Source organism: Protopterus annectens, chromosome 4.part1 (assembly GCF_019279795.1).
Source record: "Protopterus annectens isolate FY-2018-M chromosome 4.part1, PAN1.0, whole genome shotgun sequence".
In the NCBI taxonomy this organism is placed as follows: domain Eukaryota; kingdom Metazoa; phylum Chordata; order Ceratodontiformes; family Protopteridae; genus Protopterus; species Protopterus annectens.
Window position 1 is genome coordinate 378,877,478 of NC_056734.1, and position 17,184 is coordinate 378,894,661.

At 42.0% G+C, this 17,184-nt stretch overlaps 1 protein-coding gene across 1 annotated transcript in view; it reads right to left on the minus strand.

The window, feature by feature from the left end:
• The window catches only part of LOC122801374 (uncharacterized protein PB18E9.04c-like), a 58,577-nt gene that overhangs the window by 34,248 nt on the left and 7,145 nt on the right, over positions 1-17,184 (minus strand). Inside the window, exon 2 of the mRNA XM_044070904.1 lies at positions 3,365-4,240. Coding sequence (XP_043926839.1) covers positions 3,365-4,240 — 876 coding nt within the window. The remainder of the gene's footprint in view (positions 1-3,364; positions 4,241-17,184) is intronic.

A 17,184-nucleotide genomic window follows, 5' to 3' on the forward strand; every position in this document is an offset into this window, starting at 1 on the left:
GGCCTTACCTTTATCCACCACTCTGGTGACTAACCAAGTCAACCAGGTTGAGGAGGCATGATCTACCTTTCACAAAACCAAATTGCGTGGGATCTAGAGTTTGGAGATCCCCTATATCCTTGTTAATTAGGTGCATGATGATTCACTCCATAGCCTTGCATATCAGACTTGTCAGGCGATAAAGGAGGAGCCACTACAGACCCTGGAAATTGAGGACTGTAGCAGTGTGCCATTTGTTAGGGACAAAGCCTGAGGTGAGGCTGAGTGAACAGAGCACACAGATGTGGTGCCAGTTCACTTTGTAATTCATGTGAAACACAGCCATGGATATTGCCAAGTCCCATGGAAGCTGTATTCTTGGCCTTAGACAATGCAGCTTTAACCGGTGCTGCAGTAATGTTGGGTGCCTGGCATTCTTACGGTATTGAGATAGGTCCTTTTGTGAGAGGGGTAAAGTTGGCACTGAATGTTCCCGGTATAGGAGGTACCATTGCACAGTAACTCAGCAAATCTGGGTTTTGCCATAGAGATTTTTGATAAAACTATAAAAGGCTTTGTGGTGGTTCAGCATCTGCTGCAATTCTACCTTCACTGCTGCCTTTGGAGGTTTGATGAGGGATCTCAACTTTTTGTTGAGGCCAATAAGGGAATTTCCACTGTTGGGACTTCACTTGCTTTGCACTGTAGGAACACATACATAAGTGCATGGAACTAGCCATACCAAACAGAACCAAGATGCTCTGCACAATGGTCATCTCCCATACTGAGCCAACAGATATTAACATACTGTGACAGATTCAGTACCACCTTTAATTCTGCCACCCAAAGTACTAATCAATACCAAAGAATGCCAGACACCCAGCATTACTGCAGCACAGGTTAAGCTGCATTGTCCAAGGCCAAGAATACAGCTTCCATGGGACCCAACAATATGTGACAATGTGTTCTACATGAAATACAAAGTGAACCGGCACCACACCCGTGTGCCCTGTTCAATCACAGCCTCACCTCAAGCTTTGCCCCTACAGAAAAGCACACTGCTAGTCATCCCTCCATAAAGGGGGAGCAACTACAGACCCTGGGAATTATTGACCCATTAGCCTGATGAGTTGATATGCAAGGCTATGGATATGGGGAATCTCCAAACTCTAGATCCCATACAATGTGGTTTTGTGAAGGGTAGATTATGCCTGCTCAACTTGGAGTCAAGTCACCAAAGCAGTGGATGAGAGCATGGCAGTTCATACAGCTTGACTATTCACAGCACTAGGCAAATGCTTCGATTCTGTTACCAGAGGGCACAAAAAAAACACACCACTTTTGTTTTAATGTTACTCTTTCAATTGAAAGAATGTAATTAACAGTCACTGGAGAGTTTGCTACAGAAAGCAAGTATTGCTTACTTGTAGCTTGTCTGAGATTGTACTAGGAATATGCTACATGTACATAGCATATTTTAAGCCATTAGGAACTCAAATCCAGCGGGCCCTGCCAAGCGACCCAAATTTGGCACTGCTTTTGCCAAGTCTGGCCATGAACAGATTTGACTTTGCAGATAAGCTTATCGGTGTATACTCCCAACACCATATTAGAACTACAACCAACACTGGGTACTTAGGCAAGAGCAGCATTTAGTGCACAAATCCATTTGCCCAACATTTGTGCATCTTGTTCCAAAGCTCATGTGCCTGTAATACTGGCATAATGGAAACTTTCATTCAAGCCAGGAAATTTATCTGCCTTAAACTTATGATCCATTTTAAAATTGAGATCTCAGTCTTATTTTTCAAATCACCTCCTCTTAAACTGCAGCTTCTAAAACAAAATGCGAGCCGAACCAACATGTACAAGTTTATTCCAAAAATCACTTAAATGTTAACACCTTTTCCTTACACAACTGGTTTTGCCAACAAACCAAACCATTGCACACATGGGCACAACGAGCAAAACATTTTTAGTCTTACAATCCGTATAGAAATTAAAATTAATAGCAATAAAAAGGAGTGGGTGCATAAAGAACTCAGTGCATTTGTAAGAAGCTGTACATGACCTGTAAGAGAAGGTACCCTTACAACTAGCAATGATGACATGATCAAAGTGCTTATAGCACAACTATTTTACTTTTCACAACCATCTAGCCCTTAAATTTAGGGCATGGCCCAATCAGATCTTGAGGGTGTTGTCAGCCAATACTGGCCAATTCTTAAACAACTTCACAAACCATCCTCACATTACTAGAATATGAGAATACAGGTCTGGGAAAACAGTGAAGCATATAAGCAGCCAGGTTTACATCATGTTCTACAAAAAGTGATGTAAAAGCAGGGCACCTTCCCTTGCAGATGGTGTCAGTAGTTTTTTGTTCCTATTGGATATTTTAGACCGTTCTACTTTACCTGCCTACTAGTTTTATTTGTACAATCTGCAGATTGGCCAAATACACTACCAGTGTGCTATTCAATACTAGGAAAATTCCATCCTGTAGGTATAAAAACCTTCCAGAGAGAAGTTACCCTGTCCTGGACATTGGCTTAAGCTTTGAAGTAGGACATATCTATTCAAACTGCAGCACACTGACAGCTTGTGAAAAGGGCCAGTGTATTCTGTTCGAATAGTGTGCTAATGTGTCTGTCAGGGGAATCAAGTCAAATGTGGAAGCCCTACATGCTCATTTGAGATGGTACCATTGTCACATCAAGTCAAATGTGGAAGCCCTACATGCTCATTTGAGATGGTACCATTGTCACATGGTAGCAACACTAAGTGTCAATCCAGAAACATACCATGTCCCAGTACATTCAGTACCCCAATTCAGTAGCACCAAGACAACCCAGTATGGTGGCCAAGCTGACCACACTGCTAGACTGCCAAGTGACTTTAGGCTCCCCAATGACTACATGGAATCCCAATCATGACTACATGGAATCCCAATCATGCAGCAAACTGTTCAGACTGGTATTTGTTTATACAAAACTGGGAGATAACGTAAAAATCCATGTGCTGCAGTGTTGATCCTATAGAAGTGAAGCCAAGTTCAGATATGGAAAAGGCTACATATTCCACAAAAATGTGGGTTCAAATGGGGGAGGTTTGTCAGCTTCTTTGCCCCCTTAATCATGCAGGGAGCTTTGCTACAAATTACAATTTTAAATTTAAATGCATGCACAATTTTGACCCTTACAAATTATGGCTATAATTCTAGTGCAATGCATGTTTGCATTCCAGAATGGGCCTTCCACCTTAGCCCCATCATAGATGGTCTTTCATTTCATAATGTTACACAATCCAAACTTGTATTTGCTTAATACAAGTCTCACCTTAGGCAAAGTGTTTAAACCAATGTAACCCATGGCTACTATCTTACCCATTTTACTTATGGCAGTAGAACTGGTAGGAGGCAGTGCAGCAGCTGTGGTAGTAGTAGAGGTGCTGGTAGGAGGCAGTGCAGCAGCTGTGGTAGTAGTAGAGGTGCTGGTAGGAGGCAGTGCAGCAGCTGTGGTAGTAGTAGAGGTGCTGGTAGGAGGCAGTGCAGCAGCTGTGGTAGTAGTAGAGGAGCTGGTAGGAGGCAGTGCAGCAGCTGTGGTAGTCGTGGCAGTAGAGGAGCTGGTAGGAGGCAGTGCAGCAGCTGTGGTAGTAGTAGTAGAGCTGGTAGGAGGCAGTGCAGCAGCTGTGGTGGTCGTGGCAGTAGTAGAGGAGCTGGTAGGAGGCAGTGCAGCAGCTGTGGTAGTAGTAGTAGAGCTGGTAGGAGGCAGTGTAGCAGCTGTGGTAGTAGAGGAGCTGGTAGGAGGCAGTGCAGCAGCTGTGGTAGTCGTGGAGCTGGTAGCAGGCAGTGCAGCAGCTGTGGTAGTCATGGCAGTAGAGGAGCTGGTAGGAGGCAGTGCAGGAGCTGTGGTAGTGTTAGTAGCTGTGGCAGTAGAGGAGCTGGTAGGAGGCACTGCAGCAGCTGTGGTAGTCATGGGAGTAGAGGAGCTGGTAGGAGGCAGTGCAGCAGCTGTGGTAGTCATGGCAGTAGAGGAGCTGGTAGGAGGCAGTGCAGGAGCTGTGGTAGTGGATGAGGAGCTGGTAGGAGGCAGTGCAGCAGCTGTGGTAGTGTTAGTAGCTGTGGCAGTAGAGGAGCTGGTAGGAGGCACTGCAGCAGCTGTGGTAGTCATGGGAGTAGAGGAGCTGGTAGGAGGCAGTGCAGCAGCTGTGGTAGTTGCAGATAAGGAGCTGGTAGGAGGCAGAGCAGCTGTGGTTGTGTCTACATGTAAAAAGTAGAGTTGTGTTAATGTGGGAGGGGAAAAAACCCTTTGGCACAATTAGTTTATGGAAATTTTGAAAGCCTTGCTTTTATTTTTTTATTCTTTCCCATTTTACTCATGGCAGCAGCCATCAGACCTTGTAGGCAATACAACAGCTGAAAGGAGCAAATTATTTTTAGTACTAGACAAATTGGATTAAATGCAAGAGACCAGAATTTTGCAAGTTGGCATACATTAAAGTAAATGTCTGCACAATTTCTGCAGTTTGATAAGAAGTTCTGTTAGAAGTATGTAGCTTTTGGGCAGTTGTGAAATATTTCCCCATAAAACTGCACTATATCCATGTACCTCAGTTGATATCCACATTGACCAGTGTTCTTCCTGGTTAATACCAGTTTTAAGAGTAAAATGTAAAGCCAGCATACCTAGTTATTTGGGTGAATTGCCATTAAACAGCAATCTATACTAGAATTCTCACAGAACCCCCACACCAATTAGCTACAAATACAGCTATGCAGACTTTACTGTATTGGTCTGGTGGTGCTAACCATAAGCATCCAATGGGGAGTTTGGGGGACTGAAACCTGGAAGCAACATATCCTTTCATACAATGCTGCTAAATCCTGGAACTGGTTCAATTGGCCATTTCGATACAAAAATTATGAATTCAATGGAATTTAACATTTTAGGCTACAGCAGCTATGGGTAGCATTGTTACCTTGCAGCAAGAGGTTCTCCCGTTCGATGCTTGGCTTGGGAGTGCCTTGTGTGGAGTCTGCAGGTCCTCCCTGTGGTTGGGTAGCGTTCGAAAGACATGCATGTGTAAATGGGTGTGCCTTCGTTGAAGGTTGGAAGTCAAGCTGGCACCTTGGCATTTTGTAAAAATCTACTGCCAATCATTATTGGGCTGGAGTTCTGCTGTGGTGACCCCTTACCAGGAAAAAGCTGAAAGGCAAACAAGCTACAGCAGTTATTTACTGCAAGCTTAAATGGTGTCCATCCCCGACACCTAGGCATTACACCCACATCTAGCCAGGTCAGTTTAAGCAGACTGGTAGCAAATCCTGCAGACTATATTGCAGATGCTCTGACAGCAGAATTTGCTCATTCCCCTACCACAATATGAACTTTAGTTTTATTTTGCTAAAATTTAGTACTGAACCATTTGCACCCAGAGCTAACTAAATACATGACATTATATTAGATACATGACATTATATTAGTGCATCTACATTTCACCCAAGAATTCAAAAACTTCAGGAGCTACTTGTCCTAAACCAGCCTGTTCAGTTCCACACCAACTATATGAACCAGTTCATTAAAAGCAAGAGGCTGTTGTGAATGTAACCCCACCATCATACTGCCCATCTCCAAGACTTGGAACGTTCACTGTCACTGACCAATTTACCTTACCTCAGGCTTCCTGAAATTTAACACCCCAAGATACCTTGCAAGTGCTCTTCTGCACTGGTTCAGTTAAGAAATGGATTGTTCCAAGAATACCAGGGATTAGATATCAACTTACAACTACAGTTAGTCAAGCCTTCTGCCTATTTTTTACAAAAACTCATCTGGACAAAGCTTTCAGTGGATTAGTCCAGATAAAAATCTGGGTGCAAACACTTTAGCAAAATCACTTTACAGGAGATAAACCCAGATGTGTAACTTGATAAGAGGATCTCTGTTTTGGTGCTATATTCCCTGGGCTTACCATAAGGCATTACTGGTCAACAAGTTTGTGATTTCTATATCCAGTAAAAGCAGACTTTCCTACAGATTTAGGAACCAGCAGCATTACTTAATTCCTCCCTTTTTTTGTAAAAATCCTAATGCAACCCCTTACCAGGGCACCCATCTCTGAAAACATGAAGCGAAAACATGAAGCTCTGCCTTACTTGGGGGGGGGGGCAGATTTTTTACCCAATGTCCTTTCCGGAAGGACATTTGACTATGGACCTCAACTATAAAGTGAAGGGCTCAAGAATGGGTCAATCCTAAGCAATTTTACTACCTTTAAGACTGGCATAGCCATATTGGAAATTTGTCTTGATAAGAGTACAAACTCAATAGTTTATTATGTAATTCCTGCTGTCTCCACAAACAAGGCAAACAGAGGCTAAGCTACCCTGTGAGTGGCAGGCAGTGGAGTTCAGTTTCATCACAGCACCTGTAGATGCAGTTATCCCGTATTACTTTCAGACTATGCCAAATTTATTAGAGTTTCCAAGGACTAGGCATATTTTCCATTACATATCAAGCTGCCAAAGACCAAAAGCTTTAAAAATGGAATGGTAGCTGCCTTGATGCACTACCGGTTCAACTATAACCTGGAGTACCAGGGCTCACTCTCCTCAATTAGGTACATTAGAAAGGCTTTCAGCTCACACACAAGCAAGGAAAGAATTTACTCTGCAACTGCTGTACTACCATTGTCCTAATATGCTCTAGGATTCAGCGCCAAACATGAAAATGGCCATAACAGCAGCTCCATCTCTGCTGTGAGTAAGCCCTTTCTGCAAACGCACCATCAAGTCCTCCATTCTGCAAATAGAGTTTCCATTCATACTGCTACAACACCCAGATAGCATACTTCCCTGAATGTTACCATAGTAGGGAACCACATTTGCTCTTTTGCAACCACCTCAACACCAGCACCATTCCCGACACCTGAGGCACTGCATGGAGTTGTGGAATTATCCAGTGTGCTCATTAGTCCCATGGCATTTGACTACCCATGCTTAAAGCTCTCCAAATGATGGCTTTAACCCCAAAACTGTCAAAGGAATTCTTATCCTTGCTTCCAAGCTTTACCACAGAATCATTGTTTTTATGGGCATTAGTGGTTTCCATATGCCAAGAAATATTCTCTGGCTGCAATGGCAGTGCCCAACAGCTACAGGATGCAGTGTACACGACTTTTCTGGCACTGGGAAGTCCCTCTCCCCATTGTTTGGCATACAGTCAGTTGCGGTTACAAGTTTAGAACTTTCATGAAGGATATGTATGAAGAATTGGAAACTTCAGCTGTCCCACATGGAAGTCTTTTGGGTAGGCCTAACTGACAGTATTGCCAAACCCCAATCTTGCCTTGGCAACTAAAGCATTCTATTAATCCAAGCGCTTTACTGTACACCCCAAATACATGTACAAAATCCCCCCACCCCCCATTTGACTAGTTAAGACCAGTTGTGCCCCCAGATGCCCTTTCTTCCAATGTAATCGTATCCAGCCAAAGTCAGATTTGGCCAAGTTTCCCATACAACCAAATGGGTTAGAGGACCCCACCCCCCCACATCCTGAACTACAGACTCTCCACGAATTCTTGCAGAAATGTTTAATTTCTTACAAAAGCATAGCAAGCTTTGATGCAAACATTCTGAAGTGTGTACTCCGGAGGGCAAGCATCAACAAGCCATTCCTCCAGCAAAGCCAAACAGGTGCCAGTGAGTGGAAGTTCACACTGGAAAATAGCCAAACCCAAGCCACAATAAGAATCAATTAACACTAATCAATGTGGAAAGACTAGTCCTACCAGCCTCCTCTCAAACTCATCTGAAAGGCCATCCATTTCATGGCAATTTAAACAGTATTCTATGCCAAGTCAGTGACCTAGAGCAGCTAAGAGGGACAAATTCTCCTTACCTCAAATGCATAGTAGTTAATTACTGGCATAAAACTGAGCTGTATGACAACATCTGTGCACCAGCAAATTCCAATATGGGCCCGCTTTTTAATTACAAGTCTTAGACCTAACTTTACCAATCAGTGGATACAGTGGCAATATAGTATGTCTAGCCTTCCAGAGTTACCTGAGAAATGGTTTCATAAAGCATCTTGCCAAAGCAGAATGGTTGACACTATACAAGCTTAGATCTGCTTTGCCAACTTTTCCACTTGAGAGAACTGGGAAGCAGACAGATGTCAGAAGCACCCAAGGACTGAAGCAAGGAGAGTCAACCACCCATACGAGAACCTTCCCAGCCAACTGCTGCTACTACAAGCCAGGAAGCATTAACTACACTAGTTTCAAAAACCAACTTGAAGTGAAGCGGCAGACATTGAATGCAGATTTCTCCACCCTATAGTGCTTTAGGCAACAGTCCCCCCACCCCTTTCTGCCAATGAACTTTGTCTTTAAGTGACTGCCTTTTGTCTAGTACAAGGACTATAAAGTGGCACTAAGTGTTAGAAGCCAATCTTCTAGTTGAAAGCCTTCTTGACCCTCAAGAATGGGTGCCTGTATAGTTACAGAAGTTTATGTAGCAACAGTACCTGCCCCAATGCTTGTTACAATACTTCCACCATTCAGACAGTTACCATGTTGGTTGCAGAGTCTGCAATCCTAAGCAGAACCACATGTTTTGCACCCTTGACCTTCATATAGTTAATCATGCCTCATCACACCCATCCATACCCCTCCCTCAACCCACATGTAAAACAAACTGGAGAACACATTGTACTCTGGCATATTCATTAACTGGGCAGCTACTGCCACAAATTCTGAACATTCTAGATTTCATAAAATATTTAAGCCCCTAGTTGGACTAAGGAACCAACATTGGATCCTGCCCTCAATGTGCAGTCTACACCTGTAGTTGCGCCATCATTGGGTGCAATCTGACCAGTCACTGTATAGTGTAATCTAAAATGCTAGTTAAAGGGTTACTCTATTACAGAGAAGTGATAGCACTCCCTCCTGATGAGGACTTGCTGCTAGATTTAAAAGCACTCCCTCCCGATGGCTTGATGCTAGATTCAAATTCTATACTGACAAGTGCTGGCATTGAGCATCAGTCTAGAGATCGAATTACAAGTTCAGAATGGTGGAAGCCTAGTATAAAGCAACTGCTTACTCTTACATTTCCCTGCATCAGTAACCCCCCCCCCCCCAACTGTACTGGAGCAAGTATAGAGAGAGTGCGGAGACCAGAACACCCAACACCGTGACTGAACACAGGACACCAATTCTGGCACAATCTTACAAGCTCATTAATAAGCCTATTTTAGTCTCTCCACTTGATTTATGCCTTATGGCAAACTGCTGTAGCCACCCCCTCCCTTTTGACCCTGGTAATCTTTTACCTACAAGACCAAAGCCAGCCTAATGTGCCAGCAATGTATCGTTGGAACTGAATATTTACAGTCTCTTGACCCAAACATTGAAATCATATCCTGCCTCTAGAGAGCTACCAGATGCAGTGAAAAGCACTGTACACTACCTACTTAAAGATTTCTATGGCTTAATTCTAAAAACAGTTGCAAAAAAAATATAAACCAAAACTGTCAGTACAGATACAGAGTTTAATCTTCTACTTTTGTACTTACTATGGCAGCCAGACTTAAGCATTTCTGGTAAGGCCTTGAGCTATATTCCCGCCACAGCCCTTCAAATTAGACCCTTCCCACACCGCACCTAGAATTTCACTCAAGGCTACACTTCAATCCACCTTACAATTCTAGTGGCCCATTTTGTCTACAAGCTTTATCAACCCAAGATTCCAAATCCAATCTTTAACAAGCTCAGTCTTTTTAAACAAAAAGTTTAAATTTCTAAATTTCTCTGCACATCATAAAATGGTTTCATAGTCCCCTATTGAAGCTGGCTCTTGTGACAATCAGCTCCTGCTCATTTCAAGTACCTGCATCTAGGTTTTAGCCCAGTACCCACACAGCAGCCAACCCTACAACATCTGGCCCTAAACCCAGAAAATCTGCTAGAGACAGCCTCTGAGGAAACTGGTTGCCAAGTCTCCATAACTACACAATGTTAGGTCACCAAAAAAAACATTTCTGATCAAGATTAGCTAGTTCCAAATTAAATCCTGATCAAACCCTCGTTCACAACAAATACATGTTAAATACAACACTTGGCTAGACCCCACAGCCCTAAACACATCCCAACTCACTGCTTCCAATTAGTACTGTATGAACCATACGTTGTTGCAGTACATGCAACACAAAAGCATGGTATTTCAAAACAATTTCCACTCCCACCTCCCAGAGGACTGGACACATTAGAGGCACGCTGATAGTAAAGACCCAAGAATGGCCCATACCCCTTGAGACAGAACCATTTGTTAAATATGCAGAATGCAGTCAACTTGCACCACACCTGTGGGTTTATGCAGCATGCAAGCAGTACCACACGAGCTAGAGGACAGACTGGTCAGAGCATAGAATAGACACAGCTGGAGGGAATCAAACCAGTCAGCTATACTAACCAGGAAAAAGCTGGAAATTACCAATACTATTGGATACTGTTGATTCACTGGAATACAAGCCTACTGTGAACCTCGGAATTGCTGTATTAGGTTAGGTCTTTGGATAAAGAGACAGTGCCAGCTTGTGTACCATGTAAAGGGCCAAGCCAGAGTTGCAGCATTTGAATTTCGTTCAAAGTAGAGTGAGGCACCAATGTGGAATGTCCAATAAAAGGACATGCACTTACAGGTGTGCTACTGTCAAGGCACATCACTAGTTCAAGCATTTCAACAATGGCCTGTACCCCAATGGAATGCTGTTCCTGCAATTTTTACAAGACTCAGTTCAGCTGTAGAGTACAGAACTGCAGTTCTTGATGTAGCTCAAGTATTCATAGTGGGAAAAGTTTTCACTGCTACTTGCATTTGGCTAAAGGCAAGTCAGCCACTCCAAGCCATCTGGAAAAGTTGTGGCAAGCCATGTTTTGCAGAAGTGGACAAGTCATAGCTGGCATTAAGACCTCATTACTTGGGAGTGGAACCAGATATATGGGATGGCCTGGTGGTGTGTTCAAGTGGCACAGAAAAAGAAAGGCACTGGCAGCAACATGCAAACAAGAGATAAATGCTAGAGGAAAGATTCCCTTTAGTGCATTAAAATTGAACATCCCTCCTTTAACCCTTTTGCAGACAGCAATCAGCTGACATCCCTCCTTTAACCCTTTTGCAGACAGCAATCAGCTGCATCATAGTTTTAGAAGCTTACTTTGCCTTGCTTGCCAAAGTTGCTTTTGTCCAGTGTGAAAAGCAAAGTTCTTTAGTGCATCTACAAGAATTTAGAAAGCTAAACAGAAGAGGTACATCATTTCACAAATGTCCTTTGTCCCTCATTTTTGGTTTATTCCCTGACAAATCTGAGGATGCTGTCACTCAGGTTTCAGATTTCATATCTTTCTGAAAATGAATGGAAATGCAAAGCCTGTTAATTGTCTTTCAAGTTAAGGACAAGCGCTTTCCCTGATTTGGGCAGCTTCAGATTTGTGCAGAACCAAGATATGGGGAAGTACTCCTTTGAGGATGGTAAAGGTGCTACTGCTCGTTGAATTATGGCATGACAGGGCATGTTTTTAGTGGCAAGAAATAGATTTTTAAGATAATTGGGTTCTAATGGAAGCATGTGAATGTCACTTGCTTTTAAATGATTCCTCCAAGGGCTGATTTAAAAAATCCAAGGTCACTAAAGATAAGGGAATTGCCATTAGCTAATTAACACAATGGAATTCAAAATGGAGAAGTGTAGCAAGTATAATGCAGTGCAACATACGTTCAGATGTGACTATCCAGCTGTAGTTGTAAAACCACTACAGAAGTAGGTTTAAAACCACAAGTAGTGACTATACATCCAACGGTCATTAGTTCAGTAGCTTGTTGCAAGTGTTTTAACAGACTTGGAACAGTAAAAGTCCTACAGCCTTGCTGGTTAAGGGACAAGAACACAAGTTTACCAGGATTGTCAGTTTTGTGTCATGATGGCAAATGATTAGCAAGTATTGGTATACCTTTCATAAAGTTGATGCAGCTGGACAAATCTTTCAATTGGCTTGTTCAGATAAAGGATGCAAACACCGCTTAGCTCCACAGTTAGGTAATTTTGAAAGACCTGCGTTAGTACAAAAATCATGGGTTCTTCAGAAGCATCAATAAAATGTCTCCAACAAAGCCAAGCAACTTGGAGTACTGTAGTCCAAGTCACAAAGTGACAGAGTAACCACCACTCAAATCATATGCAGCTGTGCAAAGACAAGCAATCCAACCTCACTCCCAACACCTAGATAACCAGCCATTTCATCTGCCAATATGGATGAAGGCTATGCAGTGCATTACAGCATCTAATAATTCATTCCACAGTACTTCAATACATTGTGGCTACATTACTTACTGGCATAATAGACCAATTATTCCCATGTTGGTTTTAATTACAAACTTCTGACAAGGCTAAAGCCATCAAGAGCCAATGGACATCTAGTGCCAAGATGTGAAACAGCCAGATTTAAGAGCAATAGTTAAAAAAAAAAAAAAAAGCGCAACCCCATTCTTGTCAAAGCACCATGAAAATTGAGAATCTCCTTCAGAAGTACACTAGGTTCTGCTTAGTTAACACTACCAGGAGATGGGAGCCAGCCATGAGGGGGAACTCCACAGCCAGCAAATGTTTTCTGGCTAGTAACAGCAGCTGCTGTTGCACTTGGGCTATCTTTGCTTAAATGTTCTTCCCCTTTTTAAACCTGGGTCTATATTAGAAACTTGACTGCTGAGTTTGTCAAACGCTGACAGCTAAACGGTGAAAGCTTAAAATCATGAACTGCCACTTGCGCGAGTCATTTGGCCGTCAAATTTTAATGGCCAAGTGAATTCTTTCCAGATTAAGAGGCTGTTCGTGATTAAGGTTTGACCATTTAGCTGTTGACAATTCGGCATTCAACAAGCTAAGTGGTCAAGTTTCTAATATAGACCCCAAATGCAGTTCTGCGTAGTTGTAACATGGCAATGAGGTGGTGCTGTTGCTACAATACCCACCTCCAAAACTGGTAGTGCATCTATTCCCAAGCCATATCAAAGACAATGACCTTTAGCTCCTTCATGTCTCAAAAATCCATACTATATCCCTATACCTCATCTACAGCATAAAGCCTCCCCAAAGACTAATACTATTTTACTGGGAATTTAAATATCCTGGGCAACCTACAAGTTATGCACAACACTTCCTAGATTTTATAAATATTTGAACCCCTGGTTGGTCTAAGGTGTCACTGAGATGGTCAGACACCAAACACCACCACTAAGCTGTAAACCTCTAGTGACTTGTCAGACTAGAAACTAGAGCATGATCGACCACATCCTAGATAAGGGGAAACCCAATATTCCCTCAACTCTTACATTGCCAGTTACTATGCACATGTAAATGCCAGTCTAAGTCTCCGGGACTAATGCTCAATGCAAGTACTATAACCTAAAGAGACAGTCAAATCCTCTATAAAGTATGAACCAAAAATGTCACCTATGCAACTGTCAAACCCTCAAAGCAAGTGTAAGCACAAGTCTGAACAAGCACTCGTATACAGCCAGCATTAGAAACTCATGGGTCCACTATGGCCTCAAGTGATGGCCCAGTCCAGAAAGGCACAGTGGCCCAAATAGGGTATTACATTTCTTATAACAGACCCTGAACTGGTTTGACTTAACAGATCAAGCATTGTCAATTGTAATACTGTGGGAGGAAATCTTCCAACATATGCAATCTATAATATTAGGTAAATGGATAACTTACAGCTATTACACCTCAAATCCCTTTACAACAGTATTTGGATTCCACTGCCCAATGGCATTATGGATCACTTTTACCACTACTGGAGAAGGGTGAAGAGATGATAATGCACCCATATACACCTTCAACCCCTTTGTCCAGCATTAGGCATCATGTAAAAAAAGTCAAGATAAGCATGGAATGAATAGGAGCACACTTATAAGCCTCATGGGGTCTGGATTGACACTTGTCTTTAAGCACATATTTACCAACATGCTAACTAGCTAGATACTTTCAGTACTACCCATATTTTTTAGCTGTACAGCTAACCAAGGAAAGTGTAATCTGAAGTTGTGAAAGCCTACCAGTGCTTGTCCCAAAATCTCTTAAGCTAAGACACAGGCATCTACTTAAGCTTTATCAAATTGAAATAACAGCTGGTGAAAGTGCAGTACTGTCTGCTGGTGGGCAGTTAGAGTTGCTATTTTGTACTCTAAAGTAGCATCAGTTAGGGGAGCCATTAAGTTAAGCATGGCAGATTTACAGACTCCTTGGACATGTTACCCATTGCCATAACTGGGTCAGCAATATCCACAACATACTATGCTCCAATACAGTTTTGGGAAGTATTTCAGTGTTGGGTGGGGTTACCATTTGGAGTGGCAGGATTCACAAGAGTAGGTCCCAAAACAGAGACTAGAAAAAAATTAGATCTACATATACATGTCCAAGATGGACATTTCCCAGAATATTCCCTTTACTCTGAGGTACGGCAGTCTTTGGAAGAGCTTGCTTCTCCACATGGGGGTGGGGATTCCAGGAGGCACCCCCCTGCAAAAAAAGTTGAGAACAGCAGTGTTCAGAGTTTGCTTTTATCTTGTTGCCACTATTCTGGGTAAAGCCATTTCAATTTGGAGCCATTAGAGGGGGTACTAAAGCAGTGTCAAAGATTTATTTTCAGGAATCATATTGCAGCTGCTCATCACAAGTATAGATAATTATAGTTCTTTGTAAAATGGAGACCATGAGCAAGACTGCCATTAGACACGGACCTTACTTTTTAATAAGCCCTTGTGAATGGAGCATTGTCAGGCATAAATGAGCATGAGAAATGGAGAAGCCTTCCATAATCTAGCAGTCATTTAGGATGACTTTGTAACAGGCAGCTGAGGAACTCCTGACGTTGCACTAGTTTTAGTCTGCCTTGTTAGAAACTACTAATGCCACTATCAGGTTCAGAAATTGCCAATCTAAAGACAAGCTAGTCAAACCCTGCAAGTAGCACTAATAAGTATGCTGGCCTAGTAAACTATAAGCAGAACTACAAAACCACCAAGAACCTTCATGGACCATGTCAGGCTTATGCACTTGGATATATATATATATATCAAGTATCAAAATAAGTAAGTTTTCTTCTGCAGTGAGGTACAACTGAGGTAAAACCCCATGTTCATCTTGGTTAGTTCTCAAGTTCATATGTGGAAGTATAAAGCCACATTCTCTGAAAAATCTGGGTTCAAGTTCATGTTTGTCTCATTTTTGGCTTTACCTCACCTCCCCCACCAGTACACATTAAGCTTCGACACCTGCCACTAAAACTCCAGTATACGAGCTGGATTCATAATTATGAATAGTGCAAGCCTTAGTGACAGTTTACCAGTGCAATACATTCTACTTCAGTATGGACCTTCACTTTGTAGTCCCCATCATAGGATCAGACAGGCATCTAAAAACTCAGTTACCGTACTTGGCATGCGAATACTACTAGTCCTCATCTTAGGCAAAACACTCAAATGCCAGGCTCCAGCTGGTAGTCAGCAGTTAACTCTGCAGTAAACTTAATACCAGTCCTTACCTTGGGCACAATTGTTACATGTAAATTGTTACTCTTGGCAGCAGTCATTGCAGAGCTAGTCACTGGCAGTGCAGCAGCTGTCAACTGAACACAGTTGGAGCAACTTTTACAAATTGTTTTATGAAATGCATGCAAAAGACTTGGTCATATTTGGTATTAACTGCAGCACAAGACTTGCTGTAAAGATCACCAAGGAAGTAAAGTTATCTGCACAATTCCACAAGTGCACTTTCCTCTGAAATTGAGCTATTTAGCAAGTAGCCTTTGGTCATTTGAGAGTCAGATATACTACTGCACTATATCCCTGTCCCTTTCCTGCTATATCAATACACCTGTGCTTTAGCAGCTTTGCTAGAACACTAATCTTGTAGGGAAGAATCTCCACCAATATGTGGACCAGAAGTACAAGTAAAACCAATTCATGTAGGCCATTTTCAGAATTAGCCTGGAAATATAGAACATATACAGCTAAAAAGTAAAAGCTCAACTAGGATAATAGCAATTCACCTAAAATAGTCGAGCACAAGTTACAAACTTTCCATAACAGCCGAGCAGTAGGAATTTTAGGCTACAGTACTTATTCACTACAACTTAATGAGCCTGTTCCTACCACCTGGAAACTACAGTAAGATGACTGATAATCATAAAATTGCAGGTGTCCTTGGATTATCACACTTTGCTAATCCCCTACCACAAAGTGGATTTAATTATGGCAAGAGAAAATGTTATAGTACTGATGAGACCCTTTGCATTCAAAGTCAAACATTACAGATTAGTGCCTCTAACAGGTCACCTAATAATGCTAAAAATATAGGCTGATTAACAAGCAGGTCCTGTTTAACACCCCCCCAAGAACCAACCAATTCAGTAGACTAAAAATACGATGCAAAATCATGACTAAACTCACCTTATCACGACACGGCTTCACATTTAGACTGTATAACCACAGAACAGCTTTTTAAAGAAAGCTTGGGCAGATGTTACTTAATGGAAGCTTCCCCATGCCCCACCATTCTTTGCTCCAGCAAGGTTTCCTCAAAGGAATATCACAGAAGATACAAGACTGTTTAGCTTTCTGGCTAATACTGCTCATCCTCTTAATTTGGAAAAGCCTAAAATAATGGGGAGCAAACACCCAAAAGTAGGGACAGATTTAAAATATTGCTCATAAGCTTGGAGATGCTGAACAAGATTCATGTTGGCATTCATTTCCTGAAGGATATGAAGTCTGAAACTCAAATGCATGTCATTCACCAACTTTATTCCCCAGTGGTATGCCAGAAAAAGCACACAATTTTTATGAGAAACAGACCAAGAATATGATGTACAAATCTGGACAGTTTCTAAAGCATGTAGCAAACATCCTAAAAATCTACAGGGGCAGAAGTTGTCTTGTAGTTTCCCCTTTTCAAGATTTGAAATCTTGGAGTTGTTCACCTATAATTTTAAGTGTAAAAATCCAGTTTTCTACTGCTCTTTTATAACGATAAAACAAATTGACAGTACAGTTTGCAGTGAATAAGTGATGTAGCTTAATGTTACATTTCATTAAATTCCATAATTTCTGTAATACTTTGACTAGGT